The sequence below is a fragment of the Bos indicus genome, chromosome 12 (genome assembly GCF_029378745.1).
Source record: "Bos indicus isolate NIAB-ARS_2022 breed Sahiwal x Tharparkar chromosome 12, NIAB-ARS_B.indTharparkar_mat_pri_1.0, whole genome shotgun sequence".
NCBI classification, from domain to species: Eukaryota; Metazoa; Chordata; class Mammalia; order Artiodactyla; family Bovidae; genus Bos; species Bos indicus.
This window is the reverse complement of record NC_091771.1, coordinates 79,609,369-79,630,286: the sequence shown is the minus strand read 5'-3', so window position 1 is coordinate 79,630,286 and position 20,918 is coordinate 79,609,369. Positions and strand designations below refer to the sequence as shown.

The 20,918-nt window shown below is 54.0% G+C and overlaps 1 protein-coding gene across 1 annotated transcript; it reads right to left on the bottom strand.

The window, feature by feature from the left end:
• Positions 1–7,641: 7,641 nt before the first annotated feature.
• Positions 7,642–12,721, bottom strand: ZIC2 (Zic family member 2). Its single transcript, XM_070800445.1, has 3 exons — positions 11,313–12,721; positions 9,309–9,472; positions 7,642–9,084 (listed from the first exon to the last, which is right to left on the bottom strand). The coding sequence occupies exons 1-3, from the start codon at positions 12,382–12,384 to the stop codon at positions 8,743–8,745; spliced, it is 1,578 nt and encodes a 525-aa protein (XP_070656546.1). The 5' UTR covers positions 12,385–12,721; the 3' UTR covers positions 7,642–8,742.
• Between the last annotated feature and the right edge of the window lie 8,197 nt (positions 12,722–20,918).

Sequence of the window (20,918 nt, the reverse complement as noted above, 5' to 3'; positions counted from 1 at the left end):
GCATCTAATTTGAAAGATTCTGTAACATACATTTCCAAAGCGTCTTCTCTTTTCAGTTTCTTGATCTGCCTTAGGTAGGTAGATGAATATCATTTCAGATTTCCTTTTAGCTTCTCTTGCCCTTTAGCTCAGAAGCATGGATAGTAAAAGAGGTTAACATTTTTGAAACAGTTCTACCACACACAGTTATTTCAATGCCATTCTCTGGTGTTGTGTCTGAAAAACGGGTGGCCGAGCCCGCTGCCCGCAGCGCCAGACTTTCAGCCGGATCCACCCCTGGGCAAAGTCATCAGAGGGAAAAGATTCAGCTTCCAAACTTGATTAAAAACAGCCTAACAGTCTCAGCCACGCTAAAGAACTGTGAGACTTGGGAAGCTGTATAAACTGCCTATGAGAAGTGGTGGCTGAGGTCGAGATCCTGTTCAGCTGGTTAGTGAGAGAAGCTAAAAAAAAAAAAAAAAAAAAAGCAGTGGATAGGGAACTGCAGAAGGACAACTTGTCCTCAGATTTGACATCGACTTTATCTACTTTAGGTGCTGACAAAGAGCAATTCTACCTGGTAATTGTTCACCTTCATTTGAAGGGAAATGCAGATACCAAAGAGCTACTGAGATGCTGGGGAAGTGTTAACTTGTTTCTGAAATACCACCCCCCCCCTTTTTTTTTTGCCTCCTTTTGGCAAATACTTCAAAATATCCTTCTCCCCCTGAAGTTATATTCTGGGAGACACAATTAAAAGAAAAATACCAGGATGGGAAACTGAACCAGAAATGAGTGTGTGGGTTGGTGAATAAAATAGACGCCTGTCAGCATCTTCTTAAGGATCTGTTGTCTTTGTTGTTTTTAACATGTGACATTTTTACAGAGAAAAACTAAACACATCCAAATAGGAGTCCAAACATGAAGAGAAGAGAGAGGTTTCCTGATGTGTTTCAATAGTAAAATGAAAATTGTGTCTGTAGGTGCCTGTGTGTTCTCCTTGGATTTGAAATTTTATTCCAGAAAGTGGTGCAATTTGTTAGTTTTTTTGTTTTTTTTGTTTTTTTTTTTTTGTGGGCACCGGAGGAGGAGGAAAATATGATACATTTGGGGATTTTTTCAGTAAAGCTGTGTTTAGTTTTAATTTTCCTGTATTTTAAAATAAACACTTTGACCAAAGCATGTTTGATCTCTGCAAGAAGGAAATATACATTGTGAAGGAATGTGCAGCAGTTGGGTATGAAAATGGGGTTGTGACTCACAGCTGCAGGCAGAAAAAAAAAGGCGTCGTAGTGTCAGCCAGAGGTGTTCAGTCTAATAATTCAAGCTGTAAACTGTATCCCCTAAAATTACCTACATAATAAATCATTGTGTGAAGGAAAAAAAGTTTGGACTGAAAAGTGTAAGTGAAACAGAATCCTCAGGAGACTTCAACACTGGGACCTATTGGCAATGCTGTGAAATATGGGTTTAGTTTGTCCAAAACTTTGAGAATCAGAATAACACTGGAAATTATTCTAGTGTAGCTAATTTTTTTTTCTGTCTTCATTTTCAATACATTTCTACATAGTCTGTTATAGAAATGGGCTTGCACTTTTTTTTTCCTCGCCTGATCACACAGCTGAAGCTGCTTTATGGGATTTCCAGTCAATTTATACAGCTTCAGGAGAAAACTCAATTCAAGAATGGCTTTTATTTTCAGAAAAAAAAAAAAAAGTCTAACGAAGTTATCAAATACATATCAAGAAAAGAGGCAGAAATCTCTGGAAATTACCTGAGGTTCCCATCTCAGATTTCACTATTGCTTATAGGTACCAAAGAAAAGTACTACTTTTATGTAATCTGGTCGACTCACTTGCCTAGGAATTCACTGCTAGATTGAAACACTTAGACCCCGTGGTTGGCAAAGCCGGTGTCAAATGCTGGAGACTTGAGAAAAGGGAAACCTTGGGGGTGGAAGCCACCCCTTTGGAGTAAAAAGGGGGCTCAATGCCTGGAGAAAAGATGCAATTGTCAAGAGGAAGTTTAAAGGCCAAGGACACACGAAGTCTCTGAAACAATGAGGGTGAGGAAGTCAAGAAGCTGGCTCACCAAAACCACACTGAAACAATTTCTTTTATAGGCTCCTCTACATTCCAGAATTAGCGAGCAGCTGAAGCCCCACGCTGGGAACCCGAACTGTGGGCTCTTGCACACCAGCTCTGCGAGAGGGAAAAAAGTCAAGTTGACATGGGTCTCTTTCGCCTGAACAATTCAAATGAAAATATAAGGAGGAAGGCGGAGAGAGGAGACAAAACGAAGCTCGGAAAGACCGACTCCGAAGTCTGCAATAAAGATTAACTGGAAAAAAAATAAAAAAGGAAGTCCAGAGCAATTAAAACTCCTACCCCGGCTCATTAGTATTCATGACCGAATGTCCAGCTTTTCTGTTTATCTTTCTCCCAGGATCAATATCCGAGCAGCGTGGGCCTGGGAGGAGCCCAAGCCCGGCCCTGCGAGCGCCTGACCTTTCTCGCCCTCCATACAGGTCAGAGCATCTTCAGAACCGCCCGGCCAGCGCCGCGCCCCTGCTCATTAAAGCCACCATTCATCTGCCAGCGACGAGCGGGAGGGGGGACAGGCCCGGGGCGGGGGGTGGCGGGGAGCAGTGGGCAAACAGACCCAACCGACTCCAAAGAGTTTAGAGAAACCACAGCCGGCCACACCAACCACCACGGGCCCAGTGGGCCAGGAGTAAGAAAAGAAAACCAACGAGCTGCCTCTGCAGCAGGAGTGCCAGGGCCGCTCCCGGCCAGGCCCTTGCAGGCTCGGCCTGGTTCCAGACCCCACATTTTGGTGCTGGGGGTGGGGAGCGGGGGGGCAACACAAGAGCCCTCTTCGAAGCCCCCCTCCCAAAGAGAACCCCAGGCCAGTCCCAGCCCAACAGTGGTCTGGAGCCTCCCCAGGCTTCGGCCGACGTCCCAGGGGCATCTCAGTGTCAGAGCCTTAGCCACAACTATTATATTTGAAATTATTATTATTGTATTATTTCTACACCCCCTTCCACCTTCTCTAGGGGCGCTGCGCGCCAATCTGTTCCCCAGAACCACCGGCTTGGCCTCAGGGATAGGAAACAAAAAACTGGCTTCAGAGGTTCGGAAAAGAGAGGACTGAGGCAGAGGCTGGAGAGGTGAGCTGTGTGAGTGTAGGGGAAAGTCAGCTCCCCCTGGTTTAACTGAGAGGTGCGGGGGCGCCCCCCCAACAACGCACCCCCGGCGGTCAGAAGGCAGGCGGGACCCTGTCGCCCATCACATTCCCAGGGGAGTGGGCCCGAGGGACCCGGACTGCGGCAGCTCCCACCCAACTTAGTGTCAGGCTGGAGGCTTGAGGAGGGGGCCTCGGGGCCTGGCAAGCCGGGTCCCCTCGGAGAGAGGCTGGAGGAGGAGCGGGGAGAGCCAGGAATGCTCCGAGGGGCGAGAGCATCCATTGCAGGGGTCCTCAGACCACCTGCCCCAAATCTTAGTGGCTCATCGTGCTCACGCGAGCCCCGCAGTGGGGGCTGCGGGGATGTCAGAGGAGAGGAGTGTGTGTGTGTGTGTGAGAGAGAGAGAGAGAGAGAGAGAGAGAGAGACTCAGCCTGCCCGTTTGTGTGTACGCGCGCGAGGGAAGGGGCGCCCCTCGCTCCAGCCTAGCGGCTGCGCCAAACTTCATCCCAAGTGAGGGGCTGGCGAGATGCGGGATGCGGGCAAGACGCAGGAGGTGTCAGCTCTGCAAAAGCTTGTCAACCCCTGGGAACAAAAAAGGGAAACTTGCGAGGGCGAAGAGGGGGCCCCAGCACCGACCTTTCCCCGACTGGGCCCTGCTGGGGCGGGGCGGGAGGGGGAGGACCCGAGCCCCCGGGTACCCCTCCCGAGATCTGGGATGTGGCGGCGCAGGGGCGGGGCGGGGCGTGGGCGCTGCGGCCCCAGTCGCTCCACCGCCTTGACCGTGAACTCGAACCCTCGGGCTGCCCGGGTTCTAGTTTGCAGAAGCTCTCGTTGATAACACCCTGTTCAGATTGCCCAGCGCTGCCTTTTCGTTCTCGGGAGCCCAGCTGGACGCGCCTGAGGGTTTATGCCAGATTCCCGATTCAGTCTGGAAGGGTCTAGATTCTTCCCTAAAAGAAAAAACCCAGCAACAATCTGTTGGAGGCCTGGTGGGGGTGGGGATCGGGGTGGGGGTGGGGTAGGGTAGAGGAGGGTAGAAAAGAGGGAGACATTTCTCAGGCCCTGTTCTGAGCTGCCAGTTAAAAATAGAAACCATTCATTGCGGTCTGCTGGGGGTAGCTGTGGGCCCAGGCTCTCCAAGTTCCCGCGGAACGCGAGCGATACCAAACTCTAATCCATCAATCGGCAAGTATTTATTGAACGCCTACTTTGGATCCCTAGGGTCGCTTTACGGGGCACGTGTCCCTTAAAGTGAAAATGCATCCCATGGTTCGACTGGAGTCTTGGTGGGGTGTTATTTTGAGGCCTTTATTTCCCAGCTCTTGGACGCAGGCCTAGCGTTCCCTTTGGGTTATTTCCGCGGCGTGATGGTGTTGGGGGTTTAGGACCCGAGTCCCTAGTGAGAGAACACGGTGGATCCCCTCGGGTCCTGCTGTGCCACCGGGGGAGCTCATCAACGACCTACCAGAACCCCTTCCCGATGCCAGGCCCGCCGAGCCGGGAGGACCACCGGTCGCCTGGAAAGCCCGGGGCCTCCTAGCCCACCCCAGGTCTCGGGAGGACAGCAGGGAGCCCAGGGAAACCCGAATCTCCGGTCCAGCCTAGGATCTGCCCTTGATCTCAGTTTTGGGCGGAAAATACAAACGCCACTTGAGACTGAAAACATCCGTCTGAGAAAGAGACAAAGGGACCGGGTCGGGGCGGGAGGGGGGAGGAAGAGAGAAGGTGCCACCAAGAAAAGAAAGCGGGGCGCGGACAGCGTGGGACGGGTTCTGCTGGGCCTGTGACCTGCTTCCTTTCGGCCGGAGAACTGACCCGGGCTTTTGCTCCTGGAGTGACCTCCCCCCAGCACCGACCTCTCCACCCCGCCTCACCGGCCCGGAGCTTGGTGTCCCATCACTGAACCCGGAGATACAGATGCCGAGATGCCAGTTATCACTGCGGTCATTAATAATGCAATGAGGATCACGATAATTAATAATAATAACGATGGGTCTCTCCCGAGGGGGCTGCAGCTGCCTCCAGATAAAGCGAGTCTCGCGTGGAGGGGAGTTTTATTCGGTGGTGGTGGATGGAGCGCAGCGGCAAAGGAGCGATTTTGGGAGATCTGAAGTTCAAGTTGACGGCGTTGACTCGCAGAAACGTGTCCCCCACCCCACCCCAGCCCCTGACCCGGTCCCTGCGGGCAGCTAACCAAGGGTGCAGCTCTGGTTCCCCTGAGGGGGTGCGGAAACTGGGCTCCGTTCGGTGGTTCCGGAGGCCAGGCGAGGGCAGGTTCGATTCGGGTCTGTTTAGGCAGGGGAGGGGGTGAGGGCGCCAGTACCCCTCCTCCATCCCAAGCCCAGGTACCTCGGGGCCACGCAAGATCTTGGGCGCCCTGCCCCCCACGCCTATCTCTGATGGTCTCACACCCTGACTATCCCTCTCCCCCATCTCTCTCCGGGTTGCATAGGGTCGACGTGAAAGGCCAAGACCCGGCCCCACTGTCGGATCTGTGACTTGTCTGGACAGAGCGGTGGGAGCAAGGCCTGGAGAACCGAGGGATGTTTTGCTGGAAAGCCGCCCCTCTCCGCCCCTCACATCCTAGGATGGACCAGGAGACCACTCCCAGGCTGTGGTCCTCCTCAGGGCCAGGCCCCTTCCCAGTTTTATTTCCTGCTGACAACCAGCATCAGCACCCCCAGACCTAAAAGGCCCCCAGGTAGCTCTCTGACTTCAGCTCTGCAAAGCCATAGGCCAATGCAAAGCTGGGAGACTGTCCTCTTCTCCCGCCTTCCTTCTTTCCCCAAAGGGAAAAATCCAAGGCCTCCAGTTAATACTTTAAAAAATAAAAGCACCGTCCTCACCAACATTCTCCTTAGGTTTGGGAGGTGTCTCAAAGCCAATAATTCCCACCAAAAAAAAAAAGTCTAAAACATTAAAACGTCTAAAACCGACCATCTCATTCTTGCACAGTTATGATGAATATTTAATCAGATTCATGCGCCCCCTCCCCCAGGGATGGGGGCTTTGAAAAAACTCACAGCTTACAATGTGTTCAATGAAATCTCCCAAGGATCAGTAACATATGCCAATTATTTTAATAATTTTCCTTAATATTATTAGGGGTTATAAATTTCATTTTAATAGGGGGTTGATTTCTTCAGGAGCTGGTGCGCAGGCAGTTCGCTGGGCCACTGGGGAGGGCTAGCCCGGTGGCCACTGTCACCCTCCTGGACACACACACAGCCCCCAGGCTAATGTCTTTCCTTCCCCATTGAATAGGTAGCATGGCCTCTGGGAGGACAGAGTTGCCCTTCTCCCCAAGTGGCCCTTCAGCCTCCCCTGCCTGTCCCTGCGGCTCAGCCCAGGGCCAGAGCGGAAGAGGAGCGCCAGCGGCCACAGCCACCCGCCCATCACCATCAGCTTCAGCCAGCAGAGCCCTGCGCGCCGCTGGGGGATCCTCTGGGGGTGTCGCCCCCCTGGCAACCAAACCTTTTCACCACTGGGTGGTGACTCCGGGCCTGCCAGGGTCTCTCTGAGCAACACGGATCCCCAGGAAGATGGAAATGTCCTGAAGCCTCAGGGATTTCAAAAAAGAAATGACCCCACTCCTACCCTTTGACTCTGAATGTTATTTTTGCCTTCTCCCTTAGAGCATCTTGTTTGAAAACTCTTGTGAAACTCTTTCAGGGGAGGGGAGTGAGGCTGCAAACCTTAGAGAAAAGCTGGTGGTTGGTCCTGTTGCCTCACTCATTTCCACCTGGCCGTTTCAGTCTCTGCAGCTTATTCTATTTGACTTCACGGAATTCTTGAAGAGGTTCTCTTTTATTGGGGGCCGATGGTTGGTGGTTTTCCTAAATCAAAGTGTAGTCTATTTGTCACCTTCCTCCCTTGAACATCGCACTTATGGGTGAGCAGTAGCTGGGCAGATAAGCAGGATGCCTTGAGCAAGCTGTTTAAAATTTCAAGGAAGGAAAAAAAAAAAAAAACTTTTAGTAGAAAGGGGCCCTTAAACTATCATCATTGAACCAAGTTCAAAAACAAAGGACTCAGCTCAGTTTTAAACCTGCAATTAAAAATAACTGTACCTCCGCTTTTCAGAGGGAGGGAGAGGAAAGGGGGCAGGGAAGAGAGGAAACAAAGAATAAGGAAATGGTTAGTGCTCTTCAGTCCAGTCCAAACAGCCGAAAGAAAGGCACCGCCTCAGATAATGGAGCCATTAGAAGCTCGGAAGGTTCCTGCAGGCGGGTCCTTGCAGTGGCTGTCCAAAAATGTAATTCACTCTCAGCTACAGAAACAAAGGACATACAAAATAATTTGGAGACTTTCTGCCAGAGAGGCAGTTTGGCCCAGTTTCTAGGCATACACCTTCCCCCTGAATTCGAGGTGGTGCCTCCCATTCAATGAGGCAGCTGACCCAGACCCCTATCAGCCCTCTGCTTACTCCTGCCCATTTCTTTGAGTAACTTTGCTAGGAAAAAAAAAAGTATGTTCGTGCAGTTTCAACACATTTTATTATATTTCTGTATGCATTACTCTCAAAACATATCACAAGAAATGATCAAACCACTTAAAACCTTCAAATAAAAAAATCTGAAACAGTTTATGCCCACAATTGTACATATTTATAGTTAAGAAACATTCTTTATAAATATTGTTTCCTCTGTAGCAAGTTAATACCATAATTTAATTACAAATGGATAAATATGGTAACGGGTATTTACAGAAGGAAGGGTGTTATTACGGAAAAAGCTAACGGCACGACGTTTACTTCCCCCCCTCCCCACAATCTTTCATACAGGAACTAACAAATTGAACTTGCAAAAGCACTAAAACATCACATGTAAACCCAGCTAACAGAAAAATACATTCACAAGCGTTGGTGGCGGTGATGTGGATGTGAGTGCTGTGGATCTGCATGTTGAAGAAACAGAAGGGAGACTTTGGCACGGCTTTTTTTTTTTTTTTTTTCCAGTCTATAGTTGCATGAAGTTTACAATCAAGTTGCCTCATAAAAAGGAACACAATATTCAATACCACAATACAAAAGAAACCATTTTCTTCCACATTACTTAAAAAGAAACCGGGGAAATTAAAAAGAGAAAAAGAAAGAAGCCCATCGCTTGGGGAAGGGAAGGGGAGAGAGGCAGGAGGAACAAAATCCCGGAGAATTACAAATGGACAAACTTCTATACACCAAGAAGCCATTAAAACCACCTCGGAGAAGAGAGGAGTCCGCTATGTACAGTTTGTCAGAAGACTGGGAAAGGCATGGGGAGGGAAAGGGGCGTGGAGGGAGGCAAAGGGGAGGTTTGGGTCAATATTTTTATGGGTTTTTTAAAATGATTTTTTATTTTTTATTTATTTTATATTTTTAGCTTTAAAGATTCCGGAAGGGATATCATTGCTTTTCATGCCTAGATTATTTAAAAAAAAAAAAAAACCAACAACAACAACAAGAACTTTTAAAAATCCTTCTGCTGGTAAAATCATTTTCATCATCATAAAAATCAGATTGGGAATTTTAACACCGATCACCGGGGTGCTCTCGGCGCTGTTACCAGTAGAGGGACCGAGGCAGCCCCGCCCCGGCCTCTCACACGTACCATTCATTGAAGTTGGAGGACAGGCCGCCGTGGCCCCCGGCTGTCCCGCTGCCCCCGCCGGAGCTGCCGCCGCCGCCGCCCCCGCCCGCCCCGCCGCCGCCGCCTCCCCCGCCGCCTCCACCGGAGCTGCCGCCCGCGCCTCCACTCCGGTGCACCGCGGACACGGCCGCCGCCGCCGCAGCCGCTGCTGCAGCCGCTGCCGCCGCCGGGGAGAGAGTGGAACTGCTCTGGGGCTCGGCGCTGGGCGACACCAGCCCCGGGGGCGTGGACGACTCGTAGCCGGAGCTGGCGGCCGGGGACGACTCGGAGCCCTGCGGGGAGGACTCATGGACCTGCAAGACAAAAGCCGGGAGGGGAGACCAAAGGGGACTGGGTGTGAGTGCAGCTGCTGTGGGGCCGGGCCTCCCCCACCACCAGAAGTGCCCCCCCATCCCCAGAAGTGTCCCCCCACCTATCCCCCTGGGGGCCCGGCCGGGACACTCGGCTTTCCCCCACCACCCCGGGGCCGGCGGTTGAGCCCCGCCGCCTCGCCCTCCTCGCGCCTGCCCGGCGGTACCTTCATGTGTTTCCGCAGAGAGCTGGGGTGCGTGTACGACTTGTCACACATCTTGCACAGATAGGGCTTATCCGAGGTGTGCACGTGCATGTGCTTCTTCCTGTCGCTGCTGTTGGCGAAGCGCCGGTCACAGCCCTCGAACTCACACTGGAAGGGCTTCTCCCCTGTGGACACGAACACGCGCGCTGGCTGCCGGCGCGCCCGGAGACCACCACCACCAGCCCCCGCGCCCCCGGGAACCCCTACCTTCCACCCCACCCCTTGGCCTTGAAGGGGACCAGGCCTCCGGGAGGAGAAAAGAGGGGCGACAAGGGCCTGGGGCTCCCTTGCGCCTTCCCACCTGACCGCCGCGCTTTTACTTCCTATTTTACTTTTCTTCTAGGCTGACTCGCGTTTCCTCACATCTCTGATCAAGTTGGGGTAGCCCCCACCCCACCCCCCAGCCCTGCCTAACTGCCTTTCTTACAGGGCTTCTTGGACTCGCGGCTTCTAACAAGTTGGTCTCGCCATGGAGAAGCTGTTATTATGACAAAATATTTGGGGCATTATCAGAATCACACAGGCTGCTGTCGGCTTCTCTCTGGGGCCAGTAGGCAATTACATTTGGAGATGCTGTGTGTTGTTTGGGGACCGTACTGTGGATAGCGACTGAGCCAGCATTTTTTTTTTTTTTCCCATCCAAAATTCTGCAGATTGAATTAACCAATAATTCTCGGTGCACTCCCAGCCTTTTGAAGACAACTTGGGGGAAGAGAGAAATATGAGATAAGGCAGCACTTGAGAGAGATTGCAGAGAGGCGCAGGCTGGGCCGTGGGGGTGGGGGGATCAGCCAAGGCTTTCAGAAACTCCCTGTTTAAATTTTCTGGCGGTCCCCGCATTCTGTTGCCAGAATTCCAAATGCTTGGAGTCATTTAGAGGTGTGAAAACTCCAACATTGTTCCACTTGGAGAGGGGATCATTTAACGTTAAATTCCATTAGCACCTAAATTGTTTCTTAAAGACATCCGCTCAGACGCAGGACTCGAAAGCGAGCATTTCATGCAAATAAATTTCTCAAATTTTAAACCTTGTTAAAAGCTTGTCTCGCACCTCGGCTGCCTCCCTTCCCGGAAGAGAACAATAGGCCGCTGGCGCACCCCCACTTCGGAGTAAATATTGACGGGGGAAGTTGCTAAAACATTTGGCTTTCTTTTAGGAAATCGTCTGGCACGATTTTGGCTGGGACCTGGTCATAGATGAATAATCTATGAGGCGAGAGGCGCGTTCTTTCTCGGCGCTCTCTTCTCACGCGATTGCCCCGCGGGGCCGCGCCGCCCCGGGCTTTCGTTGACCCGGCTGTCGGTCCAAGTTTGGAATCGCAAACCCTCTGGTGCCCCTTAAGAGAATTTCACAGACTGCTGCGAACCCACCGTAAAGCTCCGCGACCCACCTCGAGATGGGCTTTAAAAACACTTTAAAAACGAGAAACGCTTTACAGCTTCGGCTCACACCAGACTCATTTTTTAATGGGAAACAGTCCGGGTAAGGACGTCTGGGCCCGTAGTAAAAAAAAGAAAAAAAAAAAAAAAAGTGGAAAAACACATAAGCCACTCAAAACGCAGACGCACACCCGGAGCAGAAAAGCACATTCAGACAAGCTGGCAAAATCCTCTCTAGACTCGATTCCCGGGCACCGATTTGGAGGCTACTTTTATTTTCTGCGTTCTGTTTAGGACGGAAATTATTCACCGAAGCTGAGCCAACGAAGCAGTTGCATCACCCGAAGCATGCATTTGATGTTACCTCGATCATTTAAAACTCAATTTCCGCACATGGAAAAAACCCAGCCCAATAATAATATTCTTTCATTCGCCAACAACAACAAGCCGCTGGCTCTCTCTCGCACACACGAAAACATCTCCCGTTCCAGGGCAGCGGATGGCGGTCGGCGCGTTTCTCCCCGCCAGCTAACCACGGCTTCTCTCCCTTCTGCGCCCCGACCCCGACCCGACCCACGCGGTTACCTGTGTGGGTCCTTTTGTGGATCTTTAGGTTCTCAGAGCGCGCGAAGACCTTGCCGCAGCCCGGGAAGGGGCAGGGGAAAGGCTTCTCGCCGGTGTGCACGCGGATGTGGTTGACCAGTTTGTATTTGGCCTTGAAAGGTTTGCCCTCGCGCGGACACTCCTCCCAGAAGCAGACGTGGTTGCTCTGCTCCGGGCCGCCGACGTGCTCCACCGAGACGTGGGTCACCAGCTCGTGCATGGTGCTGAAAGTTTTGTTGCAGCTCTTCTTCGGGTTACTCAGCTGCTCGGGGTCGATCCACTTGCAGATGAGCTCTTGCTTGATGCACTGCTGCCGCATGTAGCGGAAAAAGGCACCAGGGTGATGGTGGTGGTGGTGATGGTGGGCCGCGGCCGCTGCCATGTTCATCCCCATGTTCATATTCATGGGGCCGTACTGGTTGTGGAGCTGCGCCGCCGAGTAGGGGTCGGTCCGCGGGCTGGCCACCTGGCGGTACTGCTCCGAGCGCCCGAACACCTCGCCGGGCAGCCCGAGGCGCATCTGCCCGTTGAGCACATTCTGCGAGCCGTGCGGCCCGTGCTGCTCCGGGAGGCCGGGGAAGAGGAGGTGGCCCTGCGCGTCCGAGTGCGCGTGGTGCAGGCCGCCGGCCCCCGGCCCGAACAGCCCGTGCTGCCCGCCGCCGGGCGCCGAGTCGCCAAAGCCGCGGCTGCGGAACAGGAAGTCCCGGGTGGAGTTAAAGGGTGGCCCGGAGTAAGAGCCGACATGCGCGGCGTGCGGCCCGAGCGCGGCGGCTGCCGCGGCGGCCGCTGCAGACCCGGGGTAGGCGCCGGGGCCCTGCGACGTGAACGCCGAGCTCTGGCCCGGGGACAACTCGTGCGCCCCCGGGTTGAGCTTGAAGGCGCCCATGTGAGCAGCCGCTGAGTCCACGAAGCCGTTCTGCGCCGCCGCCAGGCTCAGTTCGCGGTCTTGCATCTCCGCGGCCGCGGCGGCCGCCGCCGCAGCCGAGTGGTGATGGTGGCGCGCGAAGCTGCCCACCCCGATGGCCGGGAACTGCGGCCCCGCGTCCAGGAGCATGGCCAGCGCGCCCGCCCGCCCCGCCGGCCCCGACGAACCCCGCGCTTCCTCGGCTCCCACTCCCGCCCCGCTCGCGGGGCTGCGTCCAGCGGCCGCCCGGCTCCAAGCGCAGGCGGCGGCGGCGGCGGTGGTGGCGGCGGCTTCAGTCCCGCGAGCGGCGCTCCTGCGCCCGCCGCCTCCGCCGCCGCCTGGATGTGCCTCGGGCGGCCGGACGCGGAGCGAAGGCGCGGAGAGGAAGAGGAGGAGGAGGCGGCGGCGGCGGCGGAGGATGCGCGGGAGGAGGAGGAGGAGGTGGTGGAGAAGAGTCCAAAGCCAGGCGGAGAACCAAAGTGTATTAAAGGAGCTGCGGCGGGGGCGGGCGGGCAGGGCAGGGGAGGGCGGGCGGGAGGAGGGAGCAGGAGGGAGGCGTGGGGAACCGAGCGGAGAGGGGGGTCGGCGGGGGGCGAGCGCAGCGCCGCGGCCCCCACCCCTGCGCGCACTCGCGCGCGCACGCACTCACTCGCTCGCTCGCCCGCCCGCCCCGCGGTCCCGGGGCCCGGCAGCGCCAAGCGGCGCCTGCAGAATGCGATCACCGCCGCAGCAGGGCCAAGGTGCCCGAGCGCGCCAGCCGCGCGCGGCACGGGCAGGCGGGCGAGGCGGGGACCGCGGAGCCCTCGGCGATTCGGCGGCCCAGCCCGGCGGGGCCCGCGGCTCCACCCGGCCGCGGCGGGGGTGCTGGGGGCGGCGGACGGAGGCCGGGCGCCCTCTCCACGGCGCGCTCGCTCGGCCGCTCCCTCCCCCGCGGCCCTGCCCGCGCCGCCCCGCGCGCGGCGGGTATTGTTTGGCTCGGCGGCCGCGGTGTTTAGCCCTCCGCGTCCTCCGCGCTTGGCATTGGCTGCGCCTCACGTAGTAAACTCGCGAGCGGCCCCGGATTCCCCCAGATGAAGGAGGCTGCCGCGCTGCTCCGTCTTTCTTTAAGTTGTGCGGGAGAAGGAGGCGGGGGAGAAGGGGGGCTGTGGGAGGGGAGAAGGCGAAGGAGGGGAGGAGGGGGAGGCTGGACTCAAAAACAATAACAATACCAAAAAAAAAAAAAAGTATTCTCCAGCTCGCTCGCTCCCTCCCTCTCTCTCTCCTATCGGCCCGGGAATCCCGGGCCTGGAGGGGCGGCCGCACCCGCCAGGACCGAGCGGAGTTCGGAGCAAGTGCCCAAGCGGAGGGCGAAGTGCGTGTCCCTGCTTTGGGCTGCGGTGGGCTCCGACCGCCACCGCCACCACCACCGCCACCGCCTCCGCCTCTGTTTATTTCACGGGGCGCAGCCAAAGCCGCAGCCTTTTATTTTTTTATTTTTTTGTCTCCTCCTTTTCCTCTCCCCTCCCCCTCGCCCCCGCGTCTCCCGCCCCAGCCTCCCTCCTTCTCGCTCCCGGACCGGCCTCCTGCTCACACCGCCCCTTTAGCGGCGGCTCCAGCCCCGCCCTCCCACTCGCCCGGCGCCACCATTGGTCGCTGCCGCGCCGTCAATCCAGCGCCCCCGCCCCGAGGCCGGCCCGCCCCCTCCGCCCGGGCGCCGCAGCAGCTCCCCGCGGCCCCAGCCGCCGCGGATGGTGGCAGCCCTCCGGGTCCGCCGGCCTCTCCCTCAGCATCCCCGTGCGCCTGGGCGCGACGGCTCCTCGTCCTGCGGGCTGAGGCGCTCCCCCGAGCCCGGTGGCCGGCCGAGCGAGGGTCTGGGCCGCGGGGGTGGGGTGGGGTCACAGTGCCCTTGGTTGCGTACTCTGCGCCCACGCCCTCCCGTAGAAGCCACCGTTTCTCCGGGGACCGAAAGCGGGCACCTCTGGTTGCTCGAGAACGTGGCTAGCGACCGGGCCCGCGAGGTGGGAGGTTCTGTGCGCCGGGAGGCTACAGCCCCAGTGCCCCGCCTGGAGGGCGCCGGGGGGCGCGCGGCTCAGGGGCAGATCTCCGGACGTGTTGGCACGCTCCTGATCCTCGCCCACCTCCCCAACACACACTTTTGTCGACTTGTCCTGGGGTAGTGAACACACAGGTGCAGGATGGGGAGGGGGGTGGCTAGAAAAAACAGACGTGCCCTTCCCTCCCACCCTTCTGGACACTCACCCAAACGCCGCCCCCTCCCCGGCCGCGGCCCCCTCCCCGGCCGCGGCCCCCACCCGGCGCTCGGCGCGCTCCACTCCTCCCGCCGCTCGCGTCCCTCTCTGATTAAGGCTGTAAACACTGGGCAGCGGCCCCCGCGAGGGAGGGGATTGTTTGGAAGCGGTTTAAAGACAGTGTCACCCTCGGGGTGGGTGCCCAGAAGTCCGGGCCTCTGCCACTGTAGGGTGGGAGGTGTGGGGACGCCGGAGGCGCCCGGCCAAGCCAGGCTCAGGCTGGAGTTCGGCCGAGGGTCAGGCTCATCAGAGTCCCGGGAAAAGAAATCTCCAGACTGGTAGGGCTCAAACCTAGAAGATATTTATAAATCATTCTCCAGAAGCGAGAACCCCCACCCCCGCAGCCCTCCGCTCTAGCCGATGGCGGGGCCCGAGGCTGCTTTCTGGGTCCCAGGTCCCCGGTTGGCCGCTGAGGACGTTTCCCGTCCCGAGGCCGAAAGCTCGCGCTCTGGAGGTAACCGGAGAGGAAGCGACGGGCCGCGGAGGCTGCGGAGGTGCGAATGGAAGGCCCGAGGCCAGCGCCTTTCTTCGCCTAGCTAGCAGAGAGAACTGCTTTTAAAAATAAAAATCTCTGGGAGTTGAAATAAAATTCAAGGAAGAAAATAATCAACACGCATTTCAAATTTTCAAGTTGAAATTAAGGCCATCAAAAAAAAAGAAAAGAAAACGCGGGAAGAGAACTCCAGCAGGCGATCTGGAGCAGAACCCGGCCCTTGCGCTCGCACAACGCAGCCTCTCCCGGCTTGAGCGGGTCCCTAAAAGATCCGAGCTGACCGCAGCCCCGCGCACAAGGGGCCCGGTGCCCTCCCGCTGCCCGCCTTCCCTGCCCCTGCCCCGGGGCTGGGAGCGAGGAGGAGGAAAGCCCGGGCATCTTGTCAGAAAGCCCGGGATTTTGCTCGGAAGCTGGGGCTTCTCGACTTTTCTGAAAGAAGGAAATGTTCCTCCTCTGCGCACACCTTTCCCTCTGTCAGGGGGGAGGGGAAGGCAAATGTCAAACTGCCCCTCGAGGCAGAAAGGGACCAGGGAGAGAGAAAGAGAGAGAGAAATACGCCAGGCAGAAGGGCTGCCCTGATACAGTGAATCTGCCCAAGGCACAGCCTTTCACACTTGTTTCTTGTATTCATCAATTTGTATGGAGGGGTAGGAGGGGGGAGAATTGGCAAAGCTTACCCCGAAAGTATTTCCCAAAGAAAATATTTTCTTAGAAATAATGGTCGTGAGAATAACAATCCTGCATGTCCGCAAACCTCACTCTTCTTCTTCCAAACCATCAGACTTCTCCAAGTTTTCCTTCCTTCCCACGGACTCGCCCCCGCCGCCCTCCTCTGTCCCCTCCTCCCCGCCCCGTTCTCTCCTTTCGCTTGGATTCCCCCTTCTCGGCGCCCGTTGCGGGCCGAAGCCGCTGGGCGCTCGCGGGCCCAGGATCCAGGGGCCGCGCGGCCGAGCGGTGGGACGGACGGCTGATCCCCGCTGGGGACCCGGCGGCCTGGGCGCTCCTGGCTCTTCGTTCCCGGCTCCAGTTCACCTCTCTCTCTCTGCAGGACACGCAGGAGCTGAGCCAAGTTCAAAGTCACGTCGCCGTCTCCTCTTAGAAGTGCTTTATTTCTCCACAAACCGCGGAACTCCTTCGCTTCAAGACACAGTTTTTGTTTTTGTTTTTAAGGGAAGGAGAGGGGGAAGAGAGAGAGAGAGAGATCAAGAAAGCAAGGGATAGAGAGAAAGAAAAAAGAAAAAAAACCTGCAAAGGCTTTCAGAGTCATTGCCTCAAAAGTACCTTTGAGGTCCTTGGCCAAGGAAAAAAACCCAGCCGACTTCCGCACCCTGAGAGTGAAATTCAGTTTTTCAACAGGTTTCTAGAAGGGCCCGCCGTGTTGGTGTCAGAACCCGGGGACCCCTAACCATCTCCATCGGGCAAACGTTTGCTCTCTTTCTAAGTTTTCCAAAATTGAGCTTTTCAGATGTCCTGGGGCCAGCACAGGGCTAGGCCAGCGAGACTCCGGGCTTCTCCGTATATGGATGGTCCCAGGGCTGGCAACCCTTTCCCCATCAAGTGGAGAGAATGGCAGTGTAGTAGAGAATTCGGATTGTCTTCAAAACAAACAAACAAACAAAAACAAAACCAAAAAAAACACACAAGAACACCAGTAAATCCCATCAAACACCCGGGCACTCATTCACTGAACACCTCGTTGCGGTTTGTGGGCCTCTGTAAACGGGTGACTGGCTTCTTTTGTCGTATGCTGAGTATTTTGTGTACATATGCCTACAAACAATGCAGAGGCACACACAGGGTACTCACATGCTCAGGTACATCTTGTTGGCCAGGAGAAGCCAAAAACAAACAAGCAAACAAAAGGGATCTTTATATTGGAAAGCAGAAACACTGGGTGAACACACCACTCAACCTTCTAATTTTCCTCTTAAGGGAAAAGATGGAAATGGAGGAAGAGATGGGAGAAAAAATGTGGAATTGACTGTCCATATACACTGGGCCAAAAAAAAGTGGGGGGATTTCACAGGATTTCAGCACTGTCCTCTGCATCACAGACACTCATAAATTCAACAAGATCATCAACAGGATATTAAGTTGCAGGTCACCTTTGATTCAGCCTCTCAGTCACTCCTGGGCTGGGCGACCCCTGACCCATGAAGGACCACATGTGTGGTGGGGGACCCCCTCCCCTGTAAAACCCACCTAGAACAAAAGAGCTTTGTCCGAGGTTTAGAGAAGTGTAATGTAAAAGAAGGGGAAATTGTGAAAATCTCAGCCAATGTTGTAACTTTTAAATACCATTTTTAAAAAGGGGGAGCTTTAGTGGAAGCAGGGAGTATCAGGGGATAAGGCCCTCGCTAGCCTGCTAAAAGAACTTTTCTACAGTTAAAATTTACTATTCTGTAACCGGGCTTATAAAAATTCTCTCTATAAAATATATGTTCACCAGCAGTTTAGTGAGAGATGCAAATGTTTGTATATTTGTCATTAGGGACTCAGAAAGAAAAAAAAAAAAAACAGAAGCCAACATTTCTGGGTGACAGTGGTTGTGCTTTTGCAAAACGAGAGGACTAACTGTCTTTACTTTGTCTCCTTTCCTGATGGGAGAGTTTCTACTGCTGTAAAACAAAAACAAAACTAACCCCCCAAAACAGAAGGCAATGGCTTACATCAATGTGTTTAATTATTTTGAGGGCAGTTATCCTTTGGGCTCCCAGGCAAACTACAGCCAGAGAGGCTGAATACCGGTGACAGGCGAGCAGCTTTCCAATAAACTGCAGTGTTATTGCAATAGACTTTGTAATACAATTTATGCTGTCATTCATAAATAACAATGCCATATGTCAACCATATTGCTTACACAAGTAAATCCGTCAATGTGTCAGTATTTGATTTATCTCAACAGCTTCTTCAAATATTGAAGTATACATATTGGAAGGAGTATGGAATGAGGGGAAACTACTCACAAAATTTGAGATTAGAAATAAAAGAACTTCTGCTTCTCCTTTATTCCCCATCCAAAAACATTCTAAAGAGTAAAGCATGAGGGAGGAGGAGAAATACATCTTGGAGCCAACATAAAGAAGTATTGGGTGGTTACATGAACTGTGAACAGGTAAGGGGGTTTCTGCTTACTGTTTAGACCTTCTGAACATATTTTAAAAGACGACAATTAGGGATTTTGCAAGAAATTACCAATCTTAACAGTTGAATGTGGGTCAAAGGCCATTCAACAATGCCCACCCCTCAGGATAACAAATGATAACCAAATGATAATATTTGATGACAGGTCAATCTTACTGATTTTTTTCGAAAGAGGCAGAATTTTTCAAGGTTTTTAAGTACTAAGGTCAGGTGTAAATGGGATGAGTCCAGTTCTTGAGTATCCAAAACAAATGAATAAACAAATCCCAAGGTTCCAGTGATGGCTTCACACCCCAGGCCTCTGGGTTTTTTGGTTTGGTTTTGAATCCTCATGAAGTCCATGTTCATGGGACAGGGATCAAAAACTATCAAGAAGCACTCATCTGTCTACTCTCAGCCTCACACATGTTCGAGGAGTCTGAGGATTCAGCTGCGGCTCAGAAGGGCGGGAAACGGAGGGAACCCTCGGAGAAACTCTTAGAACTGAGACCTGAGCGTTGCTTCCTGGCACCCAAGGCCCCAGGGCCGGGTCGCAGGTCCCATCAAGTCAGGTCGCCAGTGGTGAGGACTGGGGGCTGGGCAACTGGTACCCGCCGAGTGCGAGCAGGGCAAAGGGCCGGGTACCTCACTGCCTAGTGGCCTGGAGAGCTTGATTCGGGAAAAGCCCTTGAATCCGAAGTCTTCATCACTTCCGGCCACGACAGAGCTCAACTGAAACGCAGTGTTGAGGGTCCCGGTGCTCCCCTCGCCCCAGCTTTTGAGAGGTCTCCCCACCCCACCCCCACCCCCACCCCCACCCCCGCCACTGTCTGCTAATAAACCCTTCTCCCAGTTGAGCACCCACTGGGGAGCACTTGGGCTGAGCTACAAAAGTCCTCTGACCCTTCGAGGGGTTCCGACCACCCTCTCCGCCCTTGAACCTGCCTCTGGCGCAGCCCAGATGGCGCAAGGTGCTCCAAACCGCTGGGCACCCAGCCCTTCTGCAAGGAGGCCGCCCTTGCGGAAACCACGCGGGATGGGGTAGCCATAAAGCAATTGCAAAGGCAATAAAGGCCAGCTCAGTGGGTCCCCCAGCTCCTTTCTTGTCCACCTCCCCGTCCCCGGCGTACCCCCTGCTCCCCACCCCCTACCCCCGCCTGCCGAAACAATCAGACAAAGGCTCAAAAGCCAGGAAATGTCCAATTCACTTCCCATAGAATTTATTAATTGCCCACACCCATCGCGAGGAGACTTGGCTGAGTCCAGGGACGACCGGAGGGTACCGGGGAGCCGCAGTACACCCCCTTCCCGGCCCTCGGAACAGCGGGGAGCCATGAGCGCCCGCCTGGGCACCCCGAGACCGGGTTCGGCCGCCTCCAGGCAGCGGAGCGCGGCCTGGCCGGCTCGGCGTTGACGGCGTCTTCCCACCCTCATCGCGCCTTGGTTTGGGGCCGGGAACCGGTTGGGGTTCGGGGTGCAGCAGAGAAGTCTGGAAATCCACGTTCCCCGAGGAGCACCTGTTGACCCTAGAAAGGACATCTCCATGGATCGCCACGTTGCTGGCCCCACACCAGCACCTCCGCTGCAAACGCGCAGAGAGGAGCAAGGGTTTGAAGGCTCTGCCCTGGCGACCAGCACCACCGCGGAAATATGGGGCTAAATCCACAGGGGAACTGGCATAACGACTTCTACACCCTTTTGCTTAAAAAAAAAAACAAAAACAAACAAACAAAAAAAAACCACACTAGTATTTATTTTCTTCAACGCCCTGGAAATTGTTGGTGTTTACTTAGGAAGTGTGACACAGTTATTGGGTCCTTAGAAACTCGGGATGTGAAGGGGTTTTGATTTGGCTCTCAAAATGGCTTGAAAAAGAACCAGCGCACCTGGGGTCAGGCGGGTCATCACAATAACAAAAAGCGCCTCTACAAAATAAAAAGCTCTTTTATAAAGAAAGGCAATCCGGAAATCCACTGCGAGCCTTCCTGATGATCATCCAGCCAGGCCTATTCTCAGGTTTAATTGGCAGGCGGTTTATTGGCGCCTTATTGGTGTTGATTGAAATTTTGCTTCCAGTTCTTTCTTTTAAGAATTAGCGTCTCAAGTCGATTTACCTGAGTCAATTATCTTTTTTAGGGTCTGAGTTTGGTCATAAGTTTGCAAATATTCATTAAACACATTTCACAAGTATCTCTCTTTCTCATTGCTATCCAAACCTCTATCATTTCCTAAGTAAGATTTTCTTTTTTAAAGCTTCCCATAAAAAGAAATTGATCAGGGAGCTATATTTGAATTAAGACATATTAAATCGATGACAGATACATATCACGCTGTGTTTAACAAGAGTTGTACAAGGAGGCGGGTTCCAGATTCCGGCAAGGCTCTGCTGCACCATTATTCACATTTTTACAGCCTCTCCTTCATGCCTTCACCCATTAAACCATTAAATTTCAGCAATTCAATAAAACAAAGCAGTTATAATTTTGAGGAAAAGCTATTTTGAAAGAGGTGGAGGTACCCATTTTATTGCACAATAAAAATGCTCAACAGTCTATATTAAAGGCTAGGTTGGGCTTATTTTCTTCTTTCTTTATTCATTCTTTTTGCTTTGTTTTTACTTATAACCTGCAGGATTGCATGCCACGCTGCCATTATGGACTTGTTGATGATTATCGCTAAAAAATTCAAATAGAGGAGCCTCATTTGCAAGGTTCTGAGAGGAAGTGAAGACAGTGGACAATTCCAAATAAGATGCTTTCTTCATAAACCATTCATAGAGA

What these genes read in the sequence shown, in the direction of transcription:
- ZIC2 (XM_070800445.1), bottom strand. Translation starts at nt 12,384, where the DNA reads ATGCTCCTGGACGCGGGGCCGCAGTTCCCGGCCATCGGGGTGGGCAGC. An exon ending in CCACAAAAGGACCCACACAG is followed by an intron (nt 9,473 to 11,312) that starts GTAACCGCGTGG and finishes TCGTGTCCACAG; the next exon opens with GGGAGAAGCCCTTCCAGTGT. An exon ending in CTCTGCGGAAACACATGAAG is followed by an intron (nt 9,085 to 9,308) that starts GTACCGCCGGGC and finishes TTTGTCTTGCAG; the next exon opens with GTCCATGAGTCCTCCCCGCA.